Below are 17826 nucleotides of genomic sequence, written 5' to 3' on the forward strand. Positions count from 1 at the left end.
TGCAGGGACCTTAGTAGTCAAGAATTGTCGTTAATCTGATTACCTACTTACTTTAATTTAAAGGTATATTTTTAGGAAAAAGTCACGTTTCCTGGTATATTGACCCTCTTTGGCTAAGAATTTATGTTTGTTGATGCAAAGCGTCAGAATATTTAAACGATGGTATTTTCAAAATGAATCTATAAAATACGCATCGATATTATCAAGATCCTTAAATCTGCCTTTTAACATCTCCTACGAAGCTATAATAGCCTTTTGGTCCTTCTAGTAAGCCGAATATTTGTGAAAATTATAAAGAGGGATTGGAGGAAGGATATACAGGAAGTAGCTGTATATATTTAGGTTAGGTTTTTTTTACCATGTTGGGTAAGATACTTCTTTCAATGCTTCTCACCCTTTCCACTCCATGACTGACACCCAGAGTGTCGTTTTTGGCTGCAATATGACACGCTAAAATGGCGTCTTCAAATCCAATTTATAAAAAGCATGTTTATATAAAAATTAGCTTTCAAATAATTGCTTGAACAGTTCTTTATGATCTTCCAGTGCCCCACTAGCGGTAAAAAAAACACAAAAAAAATAAAAGACACATCAGTGCTTCCCACCTAAAAAACTAATTTTACCAGTTAGTAAAGATGGAGAGCTGTAATTCTCATTTAAGTGGTTTTCAACGATACTAATATTATAATTTTCATGAGGATCCGACGCCTTTTTGAGAAGCTGTCATACACTTTTAAAATTCCTATAATTTTTTCTTCACAATAGCATTTATTATCAAAAATGACCCACACAGATTTGTACCACAAGGAGTCATTCTGACACACTTAAATAGTGAAATTTCAGGTCGTCAATCGAAACATGATATGAATTTCTTCTGAATATTATCCAGAGATTTCTGGAAGAAGCTGATTAAAATTTATTTTCAAAATTGCATCATTATGTGCTAATCATTAGGCTAGGCTAGTTGTATATTCAATCATTTGTCTGGTAGGTCTCCGGAATACATTTAGGCTAACTTTTTTTTAACGAAATTATATTCTATTATAGGCTTCATGCTTTCCACTATAGCCTACAACTATAATATAAGCATCCTTAGCCAGAGGTTCTTAGACTTTTCAGGCTGCAACCCTCCCAACTTTAGTCAGCCCTGGACGTAAGGCCTCGGTAAAATTCTACTTTAGCTACTTTTGACTATCTTGGAAAGGGGTTAGGTTAAGAAAATGAAACTTTCAGGGATGGGTCTACAGGTGAAAGTATGTCCCGGGAAGATATTTTGAAGTACCCACCTCCACTCCTTCTCCCTCTAGAGGGTCCTGACCTTTGATGACCTTTAAAAAATATGTGAGTTATAGAAGTGAAACCTAGCAAAGTAGATCTTCTGCTTAAATGAAGTACAACAAAATTGTTTTCAGCTTCACAACTTTGCTCAATCCCAATTTATAAGGTTTTAAAGATAGCAAATACATTTCCTAAATTTTGGAAATAAACTGTTTATATGTCTTAAAATTCTGCTCAAATAACTGAAATTGGATTTTCAGAGCTAAAGCCAGAGACATAGAAACTGAGAACTGAAAATTAAGGTAAAATGTTGTTTTGTCAAAATTTCAATAGGTATAGACCTGTCATGTAGGCAAATTTCAGGACCCTCTAAGGGGAGAAGGAGTGGAGGTGAGCACTTCAAAATACCTTCCCGGGACATACTTTAGCCCATAGACCCATCCCTGAAAGTCTCATTTTCCTAACCTAACCCCTTCCCAAGATAGCCAAAAGTAGCTAAAGTAGAATTTTACCAATATTTGGTATAAATTTCGAATTGGTAGGCTACTCCTGATAAGGAGACATGTTAAGAAAACAATTCTTAATTTAAAATATGTATATTGATCCTAGTTAACATATTATCCAAGGGCAGAACCTTTATCATCAAGTCTTTTCCTCTTTTTTCCTTCTTTTTCCAACTTAAAATAAAAAAAAATCAATTTTCTTCATGCTAGAAACACAATGCATAGGCTAGGCTAAATCTTTTGAAATTGCTGCTATAGATTGCCAAATAAATTGTTCTACAGATAGCCTAGCCTTCATCCCAGTCATTGTTAATTCCGTTTTTTTAATGAGCAGTGGCAAAAATACAAAGTAGCCTATTAATACAACCTAACCTAACTTCAATTCAAAATAAATGGACTTGGCCTGGAACTTGTCTGTTGAACTCAGCCAGGATGAACACTATCTATAAAAACAATTTATAGTAGCAATTTCAAAAGATTCATGCATTGCATTTCTAGGGTGGAGTTAATTGTAATTTTGTTTCTTATAAGTTGGAAAAAGAGGTAACACTTGATGATAAAGGTTCTCCTGTAAATATTTACCAAATCATATTATTGAGTAACAACTAAAGGCAATATACTATTTGATGCCTTTTTATGCTGATTACAAATATAATAGGGTAAAAAACCAGTATCCAATTGAGCAAAATTATGTAAAACTGAAATCCTCACATCTTATTACTAAAGAGGAATTGAGAAGGATTGGGTATATTAATGAATAGCTAAAAGTCTAAGCTATGCATCAATATGGTTATTATTCAGATTATTTTAGGTCAACTACTTCAAACTATTAGTTATTGACTTGCCTACAAGGACCTCTTTAGGAAATACCAATTATCCAATTTTGATGATATATCCTTTCAGTGTTTCAGGTTTATTCAAGTATTAACAGAAAGCTGATTTTCTTCTGATTCTAAAAATGTAACTTTTATTGCTTGATATTTATTTTAGAAGTCACAAATATTAAATATACTTTTTCTTTTCTACTGCTTGTCAAAACAGAGACCACATTTTCAATTTATGCTGACAAATCATTGGTGAAAATTTGAACAAGAAGGCGGGGTTCTTGTTACTGCCTTCACATTGCTTTATGTTGTAGTAAAAAGGGGTAAAAACCCATTGTAGTAAAAATCCATTGCTATTTTTCTGGAATGCCAAAGAAAAGTGGTTTTTCCCAAAAAGAGGTCTTTTACCCTAATTATTTCTATTGGAAATGAATTTAAACCCCCCCCCCCTATATATGCTAATTCAGGTTATATATTTCCATATTAGGGGGGGTGGGGGTATATTTTAAACTTACCTCCCATTTATATAACAAACAAAAGTTGCCCCCCCCCCCTAATGTATAAATATATACCCTGAATTGGCATATATAGGGGGGGGGGGGGGCTAAAATTAATTTCTGATAGAAATGATTATTATATTTATAATCAGCATAAAAAAGGCATCAAATGGTATATTCACTTTAGTTGTTACTCAATAATGTGATTTGGTAAATATTTATATCTTTTCAGATATAGCCTAATAATCACTTTTGCTGCAAATGAATTTCAGCCCTACCCCTTATATACCAATTCAGGGCATGTATTTGCACATGGGCGGGGGGGGGGGTAAAGTTTAAACTTACCTCTCATTTGCATCAGAAATAAACTTTACCCCCCCCCCCCTAGTGTGCAAATATACACTCTGAATGGGTATATATAGGGATAGAGATAAAATTCATTTGCAGCAAAAGTGAGTAATTTGGAAAGAGCATAAAAAAAGGCATTGAGTAGTCTAGTATGTTCACTTTAGGCCCTTTTGGTAAGTCAATAATATGAACAGCAAAATATTTATCAAGAAAACAACTAATATATGCTAATGTTGATATTCACCTTACAAATTTATCTTAGAAACTAAATGTATTCATTGTAAAATTGGGTAAATTTTTGGCAGTTCATATTATTGACTCACAAATAAAGTAAACATACTGCTTGATGCCTTTTTTATGCTCTTTCCATATATAACAATTATTTTTGTCAGAAATGAATTTTACCCTCACCTCTATATATACCAGTTCAGGGTATATATTTGCACATTAGGGGGTGGGGGTAAAATTTATTTTTTATGCAAATGAGAGGTAAGTTTAAGAGGGATATGTTCACTTTATTTGTAAGTCAATAACATGAACTGCCAAAAATTTACTGTAAAAGGTTTTAATCAATTGGTTACTTTTAGTGTGATGGGTAGGCAGTTTTTTTTATATCTTAAAGTTTGGTAAAACAAGGGGAGGTATTGCCTCCCCTTTTAGTTGCAAATAGGACTAGTATTCTCAATGGATTTTTTAAACAGTATTGGGTACTCCTTTTACACTTAATCAGAATAATATTACTGAGTTGCCTTGTTCAAATCTAGCTTTCAAAAAGTCACTACATTGAAGATCAGTAAGCTGTTTTGTTTTCTGCCAAACTCAAAAATTATATTCTTTCAGTAGTTGAAATGGTTGTGTTACTAAAGAAATGGTTTCAGGTCTCCATAAAAGTATCTTGAAGTTAACAGAAAATTTACAAAACATGCTGTTTATTCTTGAGGAATCTCCTCACAATCAATTTCTTTCACCATGTTCAGTAATATTGGAAAAATGATTTGGTGTTTTCAAAGCAGCCTCCCACAGTGACAATTCTTTAATGAAGTCTTGTATCTTTTCTTATCAAATAAGAATATTGGCTTTTTTCTTTTTGCAAGGAATTATTCAACACATTTAGTTTTGAAAAAAAATATCTGTAGGGTAAGCTAGCTTCAAAAGGAACTATGTGTTGCAGTACAACTCTGCTGAAGGTTGTTTACAATCTCTTAAATAGAATAATTGCCAATAGTGGTTTGTCAATAAAGCAACACATCTTTTACAGATAATGGATCATGTTGATTATTGCTGCCTATGGTATGTGTGATGTATAAATATACTGAATTGTACACACTATATGGGACATGGTACTTATCTATTATAGTTCCTATGTTGAGTTCTTCATCCATTGATACACTGGAACTGTTTTCTTTGTTATTTTCTTCAGCTTAGCATGAGCCAAGACAAAGACAAGTGGCAGAATAGGTAGGAAATACATAATGTGGCTATATATTTGCAAATTGGGGGGGGGGCATGGGCGTAGGCAGCATATTGTCAGGGGGGGGGGCAGTCGTTAGTGTGATGGAATTTTATCAACTGCTTCTTCCAAACCATCTGCTTTTTCAGCCACATCTAATGTAAATTTGAAGGTCTAGGGGGGGGGGGCAGCTCCCTATGCCCCCCTATGCAGATGTAGGGTTAAAGTATTTGGACAGTGTGAAGTTAAAAAACTATTCTTATTTCATAATATGCGGAATAATTGTACCTAACACATTTTGCCTGCAGACCCACTGTACTTCATGATATCAAATGATCTTATATCTCATCTTGTTGTATGGTCACATCACCAAGTTGGTTGATATGGGGGTGTCTGCTGACATGATTCTGCTTTAACTTTTCTAAAGCTTTTGACAAAGTTTGTCACAAGCAACTTGCAATTAAATTACATGCAGTCAAGCTTGAAGAGAAATCCCTGCTCTGGATCCTTGATTTTCTTTATTTTTAATCTCAATGTGTTCAATTATTTTATAACTCTGGTAATTGTATTCTTTCTTCTTTTGCACATGTTTTGAGTAGAGTCCCTCAGGGAAGTTTTTGGGCCCTAGACTATTTAATATCTTCATCAATGATGCTCCTTCCATTATCAACAATAAATCAACTCTCTATGCAGATGACCTGAAGCTTTTGGGCCACCCTTGTGCTGTGATGATCATGCCCTTTACAAAATAATCTTCAACTGCTGAGTCAGTGGGCTGAGGCTTGGCTTCTTGAATTCAATGTTGCCAAGTGCCATATCATTTGATTTGGCAAACTGAATCCTTGTTGCTCCTATTTTTTTCTTTGGCCACCCACTCTCCTCTTTAAATAATGAGCAAGATCTTAGTGTTACTATTGACAATGAACTAAAATTCATTACTCATGCTAAGAGATCTGCTGCTAGTTCAACTATGGGACTGATTAATGTTAACTTTCAACTTGTTCCCCTAAAGTCATCAGTCTTTTATATAAGAGACTTGTGTATCCTAAGCTTGAAGTTGGAATGTCTCTTACCTCCCCATGTTTTAAAAAAGACAAAAAAGTTCTTGAAGATGTGCCACCAAAGTGACATCTGGCATGTGGGAGCTTTCCTACCCAGAAAGACTATCAAAGCTGAATTTCCCTATGCTTGTTTACAGGGGAAATAGAGGGGATGCCATTTTAGCCTATAAGTTAATGAGGGCTACTCCCCCTGCATTATTTCCTAGTGTTGGTCCCAACTCAAGAACTAGAAGTCATCACCTGAAACATGTCAAGCAGTCTACCATATCTAGGGTCTGCACTCAATTATTTTCATAATGAATTATCAACAGTTGGAATAAACTATCTAGTGAAACAGTTACTACTAAATCCATTCATATTTTCAAATAAAGGCTTGATGCTGAGTGGTCCTCTAGAGAGTGTAAACTCAATTGGGATGCTACAAATCATGCAACAGCACCTGGTCACTAAAGAACTTTTAATACAATGCAAGTCATCATTCTGGAGCTTACAAGGAGAAATCCTTAGATTGGTGCTAGCTATAATTTAAGGACATAATTATTATTATGCTAATTTTTGCCATTGCCCCCCCCCCCCCAGAGGGTCATGCACAACACTGGGAACCTCTGGCCTAGGCTATGGGAAATTCTGTTCAAATTTAAAATACATGTTTCCAAATTACTTTAAGCCTTATAAATGTTTATAAAATTGTATAAAGTAAGATCTGTGTTGGTACTTGTCTGTTAGCCAGAACTCACTCAAGAAGTTTGCTTTCTTTGATCTGAGTAAACCAGTTTTTCTCTTGCATCTTTTTTTGTTACATTTTAATGAAATATTTAATATATAGAGGTGGTTAGGTAGGCTATTTGATATAATTTGTTCTGGGCAGCCTGCTTTCCATAATTCTTTGTTGTAATTTCCATAATTTTATTACTAAAGTATTATATTTCATCATACTTTGGTATATTTCATTATAATTAACTTAATTTCACTACTTGAGTATGTCCTGGATACCAGACAAGTACTAAAATATATGTAGCTGCATAGCTGCAACCTAGTAAAGAACAAACCACTGCCCATAGTAAGAAAAAATTTAAAAATGTATTAAAAACTGGCCATTGAGAAAAAATTGTTATTTGTTGCTAGTTTAGGAATACTATTATTTTTGATTAGTAATAGTATTAAAATTGTTATTTTAAAAAACAGTTCATTGGAATTTCAAAAAAAACTTAATACCCCTCAAAACAGCATTGGGTCAAAGTAAAAAGTGCACCATTAGAATCACCATTGCTGAAAACCTTCTAGAGAAAACTTGCACACCCCCCCCCCCTCCTCGCTTTCAATAACAGGGGAAATTATTTTTTGCCTTGGTAGGACTGGTGTCTCCTCTTTTCTTTTCTTTTTGTCACTACTGGCAGAAAACTGGAACAAAGTGCTGAGTTGCTTAATGGGTCTTTAAAAGTAAGTTGTAATATCTGATGCCTTTTATAGTTGACAAAGATTAAGACTTAAAGTATAATAGGCATATTATTTTTGACAAAAAACATATCTTCAAAGTTTAATTTTTGACAAAACTGTATCTTAATGATATAGGCTAACACATGTACCTTTTGACAAGACATGATATAATGCACAAATCTTTTGAAAAGTTGTTTTCCTTTGGCATGAAGTCATATTTGAGTGTTTCTGCTATATTATCTCCTTTGGTTTGTTCTATACAAGATTCCAACTAGGAAAAAATTGAAGGCTTTTACCTATGTGTGATACATTACATAAAACAAGATCAAACAAGTTATCCAAATCCCTGTCCAACAGTATATTTCTGGGCTCCTGAACAGCCTCAAAGCATAATTTAACTAGGTTTAATTGATTTTACTAGATTTGGTACCTGTTTTACATTTACTAAATGTATGCTTTTTAAAAGATCTGATAAACAAAATTTTGTAAGGGTGGAAACAGTGTCTAAAGGTATAAGCTTCATCTCACTACCTAAGGCTTTTTATTCTGACTTGTACAACAACAAGCTTATCCAGCCCTTTTTTCCAAGTTTTTTTAGGGTGCTGAGGGAAGGCTTTGCTTATTTTGTTTATTAATGGGAAATGTTTGCTTCAAGTTATTTGTCTGAATCACAGCTGGTTATATCAATTGTGTTATGTTTCTATTTTGAATTATTTTGTTTTTCCTAGCAAAATTGTTAGATTTATTCCTTAAATTTATCATTCTTCTTTCTTTCTAGGAATTTATTTTACAGCAATGCTGCTTAAGGATGTTAGATATGAACATTTAATAGCAGGAATATCTGGTGGTGTGGCATCAACCCTAATTCTTCATCCTTTAGATCTAATAAAAATCAGATTTGCAGGTATTAGTTCAAATCATTTATCTTTTTATATTTACGTTTTGCCAACTGTCCCATAAAGTCTTTAAAATCAAATTTATATGTTGACAAGCCTTCAACCAGAATTTTTGTTTTTGGGGTGAGGAGGGGTCTGACTTTGAAAAGTGTGTTTCCTCCCCCATGATAATTGGAATTTTGGATATGTATGAGCCATTTTATGTTTTTGGGGTGTATGTTGTCAAACCCTCCCAAGCAAAAAAAAAAAAAATCAATAATAATAAAAGAGGAGAATAAACGAGATGAAGACTACCTTTCCTAAGACAAATATATCTTATCTGTCATGGGAACACCTATCTATCTGACACATAAACAGAAATAGATTGAGGATAATAAAATAGTGTAAAAATTTATGGATCCCCTCACACTGCAGTGGCTGGATCACATTTGTGTCTCTAAAATTTATAATTTGAAAATTAACTCACACTTTCAACTAGATTTTGTTCAAATTAAACACCTTGTTTTGGTAGATATTATTGTTAAAATATGTATCCCTTCCCTGTATGTAATTGTACTGTATTTATGTAAATATTGCGCTTATATCCATTGACTTTGATTGATTTTTGACAACCCCTTCTTACTCAATTCATGGCAACAAGAGATTGGAATCTCCCTACATCGTCCCCGTAGATTTCAAACTGGTCCCTAACTTCAAAAAGACAAATATTGGACATGCAAAAAGAAACCCCTTTATGCTCCCCACATAACTTAGTTTAAAGTTTGATCTAGAAAAGATATCACTTGGACATTAGCTGCTATTTATGCCCCCCCTCCTCCCCCCAATTTTTGTTAAGATCTAACAACCCCTTCATGATAAATGTCCTACTGTAAAGGATATCATGCCATATTCAGAGCTAGGACATGTACTGTTACTTTTTGCCAAGCTTGGTTGGATTTTGCTGTCCCATCTGGTAGATATTATGATGACAAGAATCTAAAACTCCCCTCTCACCACAGGAGTAAAAATAGGCAATAATTCCATAACTAACCAACCATAACACTTGGTCTTATTTCTGTTGAAGCTTGATTGATTTCCAAAAACTCCTTCTCTTAGATGTCCTGATGATAAGTTTGATTCTCATCCCTTTCTTTTGGCTATGAAGGTTGGACTAGATTTTGATACCCAAAAGCATAATTATCACACTCTAGCATCCCTTCCCCCACCTCCAGGACTGTTCAGGATCTAACAACCATTTCTGGTATATGACTTGATGATAAAAATACCATGATAACTGCTTGTCCAACTGTGATCAAAATGTAAAATTGGTATGGTTCTCAAAAGGACTCAGATAGGAGATCTGATCTTGTAAAACCTACTAGTTGTTTTAATGACATTTATCAAAGGTTTGTTATAACATCCTTAATCAACTGTCATTCTGAGAATGTCTTGTAATTGTTAACTACATTATAGATTATTAGGTGTAACTGATAAAATGTGATTTTGCCCCTTTTATTTCGATCACAATTCTTTTTTTCTTTTTCTTCGTTTTTCTTTTCTTTTTTTTAAGAAAAAAAAAGGAATGAATAAACCAAGACACTAAACGTAAAAAAAAGTAGAAAGCACTAGCTGTTCCAGTTCTCATGATCTAGGGGAGGTGGGGGTATACCTAGGAGTGTAAAAATATAAAATAAAAAGAATTTAATGTCAGAAATCAGCTGCCCCCCCGCCCAGGCCTAGAACCGCCACCGGTAGAAAATTAACAAATATTAGGATCTTTGGTACAACAGTATGATGAGACTATGATTAGAAATGCACAAGTGCCATTGCCAGTTTATTCAGTTGAATTGCAAAAGTTAAAATACCAATGAGACTAGCACTGCAGATAGTATAGCAGAATGGATTGAAATAAAAAAAAATCATTGATACAACATGAAATCAAATATTCAAGCCATTTTTCTTTGCACTTTTTTTATAGAAAATCATAGGCAGCGCGCTAGCGCTGCCGAAGTAAAGAACTATGTGGGCACAAAGTGTTTTTTTTTTTTTTTTTTTTTTTTTTCTCCATACCCGGGCACTTTGTATTGAAGGAGTTGTCGTAGAAACTTCGAAAAAGGCTCATTTGATTGGAAGTTGGATTGGCTAGTGCCCTTTTAATAGTCGAAAGTGATTGGAGGGTAACTAGCCCTCCCCCCCCCCCCGCCCGTCATTCCCCCAAACACATCCAATCAAAATTTTGAGATAGCCATTTTGTTCAGCATAGTTGATTTTTAGATAGAAAATATCTTTTTGAGGAGGACGCTCCCCCGCAACTCTCAGGGCAAGGGTTTTAAGTTATGCCCTGAGGGCATGTAAGACCAATGTTGACACAATGTACTGTTTATTATTTTTTTCTTTAAAGCAGGGCACTTTAGATAGAAGGGGTCGTCATATAGACTTCAAAAGGGGCTCATTCTGGAAATCGAGAGTTCTAGTGCTTTTTTTCGCTTTCGAAAGTGATTAAAGGGTAATTAGCCCCCCCCCCTCACGGCAATCATTACCTCAAACACATCCAATCGAAATTTTGAGATAATAGCCATTTTGTTCAGCATAGTTGATTTCCAGATAGAAAATGTGTTTTTGAGGATGACACTCCTCCACAACCCTCAGGGCACAGGTTTTAAGTTATGCCCTGGGGACATATCCGGTTTTTATAAGAGGCGTTGTCGTAAAAACTTGAAAACAGTCTTATTCGATTGGAAATTCAAAGGGCGAGTGCGCTTTTTATTAGTCAACAATGGTTGGAGTACCACAAGCCCCCCACACCCATTATTTTGCCAAACACATCCAAACAAATTGTTTGACAGCCATTCTGTTCAGCGTAGTGGATTTCAACATAAAAGATTTATTTTTGAGGAGGAGACTCCCCCACAACCCTCAGGGCAAGGATTTTAAGTTATGCCCTGGGGACATATAAGGTTTTTATTGAAGGCGTTGTCGTAGAAACTTCAAAACAGGTTCATTCGATTGGAAATTCAAAGGGCTAGTGTCCTTTTCAATAGTCGAAAGTGATTGGAGGGCAACTAGCCCCCCCCCTCACGCCAATCATTCCCCCAAACACATCCAATCAAAATTTTGAGATAGCCATTTTGTGTCAGCGTAGTTGATTTCAAGATAGAAAATGTGTTTTTGAGGAGAACACTCCCCCATAACCCTCACGGCAAGGGTTTTAAGTTATACCCTGGGGGCATGTAAGGCTTTTATAGAAGGCTTTGTCGTAGAAACTTCAAAACAGGCTCATTCGATTGGAAATTCAAAGGGCGTTTGCCCTTTTTAATAGTCGAAAGTGATTGGAGTGTAACTAGCCCCCCTCGCCCCCCCCCCCACGCCCATCATTCCCCCAAACATATCCAATAAAAATTCTGAGATAGCCATCTCGTTCAGTGTAGTTGATTTCTAGATATAAAATATGTTTTTGAGGAAGACACTCCCCCACAACCCTCAGGGCAAGGATTTTAAGTTTTGCCCTGGGGGCATATAAGGTTTTTTATTGAAGGTGTTGTCGTAGAAATTTCAAATTAGGCTCATTCGATTGTAAATTCAAAGGGCTAGTGCCCTTTTAAATAGTCGAAAGTGATTGGAGGGCAACGAGCCCCCCCACGCCCATCATTCCCCCAAACACATCCAATCAAAATTTTGAGATAGCCATTTTGTGTCAGCGTAGTTGATTTCAAGATAGAAAATGTGTTTTTGAGGAGGACACTCCCCCACAACCCTCAGGGCAAGGGTTTTAAGTTATGCCCTGGGGGTAAATAAGGCTTTTTATAGAAGGTGTTGTCGTAGAAATTTCAAAACAGGCTCATTCGACTGGAAATTCAAAGGGCGTTTGCCCTTTCTAATAGTCGAAAGTGATTGGAGGGCAACTACCCCCCCCCCCCCCGCGCCATCATTCCCCCAAATACATCCAATCAAAATTGTGAGATAGCAATTTTGTTCAGCGTAGTTGATTTCCAGATAGAAAACATGTTTTGGAAGAGGACGCTCTCCAGCAACCCTTAAGGCAAAGGTTTTAAGGTACGCCCTGGGGGCATATAAGGTTTTTTATAGAAGGTGTTGTCGTAGAAACTTCAAAACAGGCTCATTCGATTGGAAATTCAAAGGGCTAGTGTCCTTTTTAAAAGTCGAAAGGGATTGGAGGGCAACTAGCCCCCCCCCCCACGCGCATCACTCCCTCAAACACATCCAATCAAAATTTTGAGATAGCCATTTTGTTCAGCGTTGTTGATTTCCAGATAGAAAATATGTTTTTGAGGAGGAAACTCCCTATTTTTTCTCCCTAAAATACAAAGGGAAACTCCCTTTGTATTTTTTCAGTAAAGTGCAAATTTTGTTCTGGCCTTGGGAAGGCATAGGGGTTTTGCGCCCAACTTATGTTAATTTTTGCTCGTTTTGAGTTTGACTCGGTTATTTATTTGAATTTCTGTTCATTTTGGTTTTAATTTATTTATTAGTACTGATTTTTGGTAGTTTCGAGCTTGGTAGATTATTTGATTTTATTTTTGCTCATTTTTTGTTTAATGGAGTTCTTTACTTTTCTTTGAAAAACTTATTTTGTGGAAAAAGTTTTTTTAATTAATATCTAAAAAGTAGGAATAAGTTCAGTTACCTTTTATACAAAGTATTGGCTGAGAATTTTTATATTCCATAGAAATATCAGAAGCTATAGTTAACACTTGATTAGTGACAACAAAGATGATGTTACGCTTATTTCGTAAGCCTCAATATAGCTTATATTAGTGCTGTTATTGAATTTGGAGGAGTGAGTGGAATCAGTTTAAAAACCAATTTGTTTCCATTATTTTTTTTTTTTCATTTCCCAGGTAGGTGAACAAGTGATTTATTTCAAAACTATTGCTCGTAAGCCCAAATAGTTAAGTTCGTGTTTTTCCAAATAAATAAACCGATTAAAAGTGACACAATCAATAGCTACCTAAAAGGCTGTCAAACTGTATATTCGTCAATTGAATATTTAGACAAAATAATCTAATAAAAAAAGCTTACTGTCTGTAACAGTAAATGGAATAAAGTAAAAAAAAAAAAAAAACTAAAGAGAGGCAACATGATAATTTCCACTACTAAGTTGTATTGTACCACTTGATAATCAAGGGAATAACAGATTTGATATACCCATCATAGGTAGTCACTATAGCGCAGAGAATAAGACTTTTCTTTAAACATTTATGGTGGATTCTTATGGTGGCTGGGAATTTTAGGGGGGGGGGGAGACAGGAATTACTGGAAACCCGTGGATCAAAAAGAGTTTTCAGCCCAAACCTTGTATTCTTCTGCCAACCACAGCATCCCTCCTCCTAGCCAGAGTGGTCAATTTGAACTTCTGCAGAAGAAAGTGGTAGGGGAGCTTGCTTTGACCACATATTATTTTTAAAGCTATTTTTGTATTACCACATTTTTTTTTTCTATTTGTGCTTTGATGGGTGCGTAGTGCCAGGCTGGTCAAGCGTACTCCAAGTGAGGTTCAACAGATAATATGTAATATCTTGGAAAGTGTTTTTGTGGGAGGGGATTTTGAAACATTGAAGGAGGGAAAGTAAACTGACAGCTTAGAAGGTGACTTTGTTCAGGTATGGTTACCAGTAGAAGTCCAAAATGATAGCTAAAAAAAAGCTGGGTTTGTCTTGCTTTACTTTTTAGTGGAATTGATTACAAACATTAGTGTTGAGATTTGATGAAATTTATTGTCAAAATATACAATATTTGCCTTCATATTCAGGGCACTAACATCTGCTGCTGCATCTTCTATGACAGGTCTCATCACATAGACTGGATGATCATAGAAAGCTAGACAGTTCCTTATTCGGTTCTAATTCCGAGCTCTGTTGCCCTTAGCCCCATAGCATCAGATCAACATTTTGAAATAGCCACATTAATCACAATGTTCAAAAGAACCAAAAAATATGTATCTGGGATTGAGATGATCAGTGCACTCTTAGGCGCAAGGGCCTTGTGTTATCTAATAGACCGTTTAAAATAGAGGATTCATAGATACATTTTAATAGACAGGTGAGCGTGTCACTTTTTGTTGAAAGCAGAATTAAGGAAGAATTTTCAGTCTTTATATTTGCTTGAATGAAAGTAAAGCCCCGGGATCTTTACCCTCCCTGTCCCTCCCGAATCTGAGCATGTAGACAGTGTGCACCTCTTTTTGTACCACTAGATGGAAAGTAATTAGAGAACGGCCCAAAATGATTGAATGTTTGTCATGACTAACTTTTAACATCATGGTATGATCGGCCTAAATTAAATCATTGTAATTGTGTGTTTTGACAAATAACATCCAATTGTTTTTTATTTACATAATATCCTATATGTTTCCATTATTATTTTTCATTCCCCCCCCCCCTTTAGAAAATGTTCAATAGAAAGGTAGGCAGGCGTTTTTTCACTCATCGGCTTGCAATTTATGGAGGAAGTACCTTAGGCCAGTGAAATATGAGAACAATGATTTTCAGAGGTGTACTTTCCTTGTTCTACCTTCGTACCAGATTGGTCACATCTGATTGATACCGGGCCTGATACCAGCAGACCAGGCTTGATACACGCTGGATGGATTTTAGGGCGGCAAATCTGCCGGAAAGATGCTCAAATCCTATGTGTCCAGGTCCTACCTTGAAGGTTGGTAAGGATGAATCCCTAGGGACGCAAACAAGACAATGTTCGTGCTATTGATAGTTTTCAGAGCAAGTGAACTAGATGAGGCCCAGAGAGACTGTCATTAAGGTGAACCAAATTAATTAACCACCACTTACTTTGGGCATGTCAAGGGTAGTTTTATTGCCCACCAAGACGAAACTGTCACAAACAGCCATCCCTGGGGTATTCCTCACCCCATCACAAGTTGATGACTCTTCTCCCCTTACCTGTTCCTATCATCCTACTCGCTCCCTCCATTACTATATGCAACGGGTTCATATTTGTCTTCCCCTGGGACTTAAACGTTTCCCCCACTTCTCTACTGCTGCTTTACCCTGTTCCTATCAACAGCTGGCTAGGCAAGCCCATTCTCTGCATGCCTGACATCTATTAAATTACTCATAAGTGTTAAATTCTGCTTATGGTGCATCCAAGAGCACATGCGTCCTCCCATAGAAGGTTTTATAATGCTTAAACGAATTCTTGAAATATTCATAATGTTTTTTTGTTGTTTTTTTTTTTGTTTGTTTTTTTTTTTTTTAAGTAAATGATGGGCAGATTTCTATCCGACCTCAGTACAAAGGCTTTTTAGACGCATTGGCAAACATTCTAAAATCAGAAGGAACACGTGGTTTATACAGAGGAGTCACACCTAATGCTTGGGGTGCAGGTGCCGCATGGGGATCTTACTTTTTCATGTAAGTGTGTTGGAACGTTTAGCTTGTCAGTGTGGTTTTTTCTTTTTTTTTTTTTTTTGTCTTTTTTTTTTCGCTTGTGCTGAGGACGCTTAGGTATACATAGGCTACAGGGGAAATATGAAGTATTTTTCGTTTTTGGATGTCACTGGCTTTACTTTTCCATGTGTTGATTTTTTATCTTATTTTCTTACTTTTTTAAGAGGGGGGGGGGGAGGGTTAAAGCACAAACATACATGTAAATGGCAGGAGATAGCTTCCCTTCCATTTCGAATGCTCTTGGAGCGACTGATGAATTTTAAGAGGCTCCCGCTAGAAGTTGCCGCTGTCAGAATTTGATCTCTTTAACACTTGAGAGGAGCTGCATATTTCGCAGAGAAGTGGGGCAAGCATGCTCAATCATGGGCCAGACGTAAGAGATGTATGTCTGCTGAGCAGTTATCTGGACAAAGTCATGTAATACTTTGTAAAACCCAATATTAAAGAACAAAACAAGCTCAGTAGGCTTATGATAAAAGGATAAGACCAAGTGTGGCTTGAGAAGGTGTCCTAGAGCAGCGAAGTAAGAACTCAAAGCTGGCCATATACTTCGCTTGAAAGATATGCTGTTACACTAAAGGTTATGTAAATTTGTATGAAGCTTTTCTGCTTAATTTCCGAAGCACTTGTTCCCCGAATAGTCGTTTTTTTTTTTAAGATTAATAATATGTTTTGTTTTTCTATTGCTTTTTCATATAAGTTTATTGGATCGTTTAGCTTGTCTATGCGCTTTTTTTTTTTTTTTTGCCTGTGCTGAATTTCACTGGCTTAATTTTTCCATGTTTTTTTTTTGTTGTCTTTTTTTCGGGGGGGGGGGGGATTAAAGCACATGTATGTAAATGCGTAAATGCAAGAGATAGCTTACCTGCCGTTTTGAATGCTCCTGGAGTGACTGAGGAATTTTAAAAGGCTCCCGCTAGAAGTTTCTGCACTCAAAATTGTATCTCCGTAATACTCGAGAGAAGCTGCATATTCCGCAGAGAAAAGAGGTCATGGGACAGACGTAGGAAATATACGTTTGTAGAATATAGTTATCTGGACGAAGTTATGCAATACGCTGTAACACCTAGTTTTAAAGAACAAGACAAGCTCAGTAGGCCTATAATAAAATGATAAGACTAGGAGAGGCTTGAGAAGGATTTCTAGTGTAGAGAAGTAAGAAGTCAACCCTAGCAATATACTTAGTTTAAAAAATAAATACACAATGTTAATCCGGTTACACAAAGGACTATATAAACTCGATGTATATAAAGCTTTTTTGCTTAATTTCTGAAGCATTCGTTCCCTGGATAACCATTTTTTTTAGAGATTTTTAATATGGACCGTTTGGCCATTAAAAAACGGTATATGTGATAATGACGACTGTAGTCAACTACCTTTTTTTCATCTGCAGAAATAATTTGTACATATAATGCATAATTTTGCTGGATTTCAAACCACAAATGATATTTTAAAAAAGAACTATGGAGTATAAGATTTGAATTTTTTCATTTATTTAACTGCAACCTATTATTTTTAGTGTATTTTGCATCCCTAATATAACATTTTACGCTTGTTTTAAGTATTTTGTTAGATACTTTTTTTTACATATAATAGTTTTTTTTGAAAAATGTGAATTGTAAGAATGTTTTTTGCTATTTTTCTTTTTAACCATGTTTTGTTGTTTCAATCAAAATGGTAGTTGTGCATTATCCACTCTGTGACAGGTATCTGTAGAATAGGGGATTAAGAAAAATAACATTACCCCAACTCCTCAGAAGTATGTACTCAGAGTAAACATAGAAAATTGATAGATAATTTCAACATTGTGTGTTTATACTTCTGTTTAAATCAAACGCTAAGTTATTAAAGTAATCCTAGGAAGATTACAAGCCTGTGTTGATTTTTAAACGTGCGTGAGGTTGTAGATTTTTGGTCGCCTGCTGGGGACTGAAAACAATGTAATAATCTCCTAATAAAAAAGAAAGTTATATTCGAATGAAAGAACACTTATGAGCTTTTACCCTAAATCTGGAAATTATAAAGACAACAGGAATTAACAGTTCAACTTTTTCTCTAGACTGCGATTTAGTCTTTGGATTACTTTATTTGGGCTTGAGTTTTTTTTTCTCTAAACAGATTCATAAAAG

The 17826-nt window shown here is 35.6% G+C and overlaps 1 protein-coding gene across 3 annotated transcripts in view; it reads left to right on the forward strand.

Moving 5' to 3' along the window:
- Positions 1 to 817: 817 nt before the first annotated feature.
- The window catches only part of LOC148948662 (solute carrier family 25 member 32), a 90701-nt gene continuing 73692 nt past the window's right edge, over positions 818 to 17826 (forward strand). Inside the window, exons 1-3 of one of the 3 annotated variants that reach the window (XM_089094570.1) lie at positions 818 to 843; positions 8177 to 8302; positions 15508 to 15661. In XM_089094570.1, the coding sequence (XP_088950696.1) occupies positions 8194 to 8302; positions 15508 to 15661 (263 nt within the window). In that variant the 5' untranslated portion in view covers positions 818 to 843; positions 8177 to 8193. Of the gene's footprint in view, positions 844 to 868; positions 988 to 8176; positions 8303 to 15507; positions 15662 to 17826 lie in introns of those variants that run through there. The other 2 variants (XM_089094569.1, XM_089094568.1) reach the window with 2 other exon arrangements.

This window comes from Artemia sp. Qi Xiang Cuo, chromosome 9, assembly GCF_049724085.1.
Source record: "Artemia sp. Qi Xiang Cuo chromosome 9, ASM4972408v1, whole genome shotgun sequence".
Lineage (NCBI taxonomy): Eukaryota > Metazoa > Arthropoda > Branchiopoda > Anostraca > Artemiidae > Artemia > Artemia sp. Qi Xiang Cuo.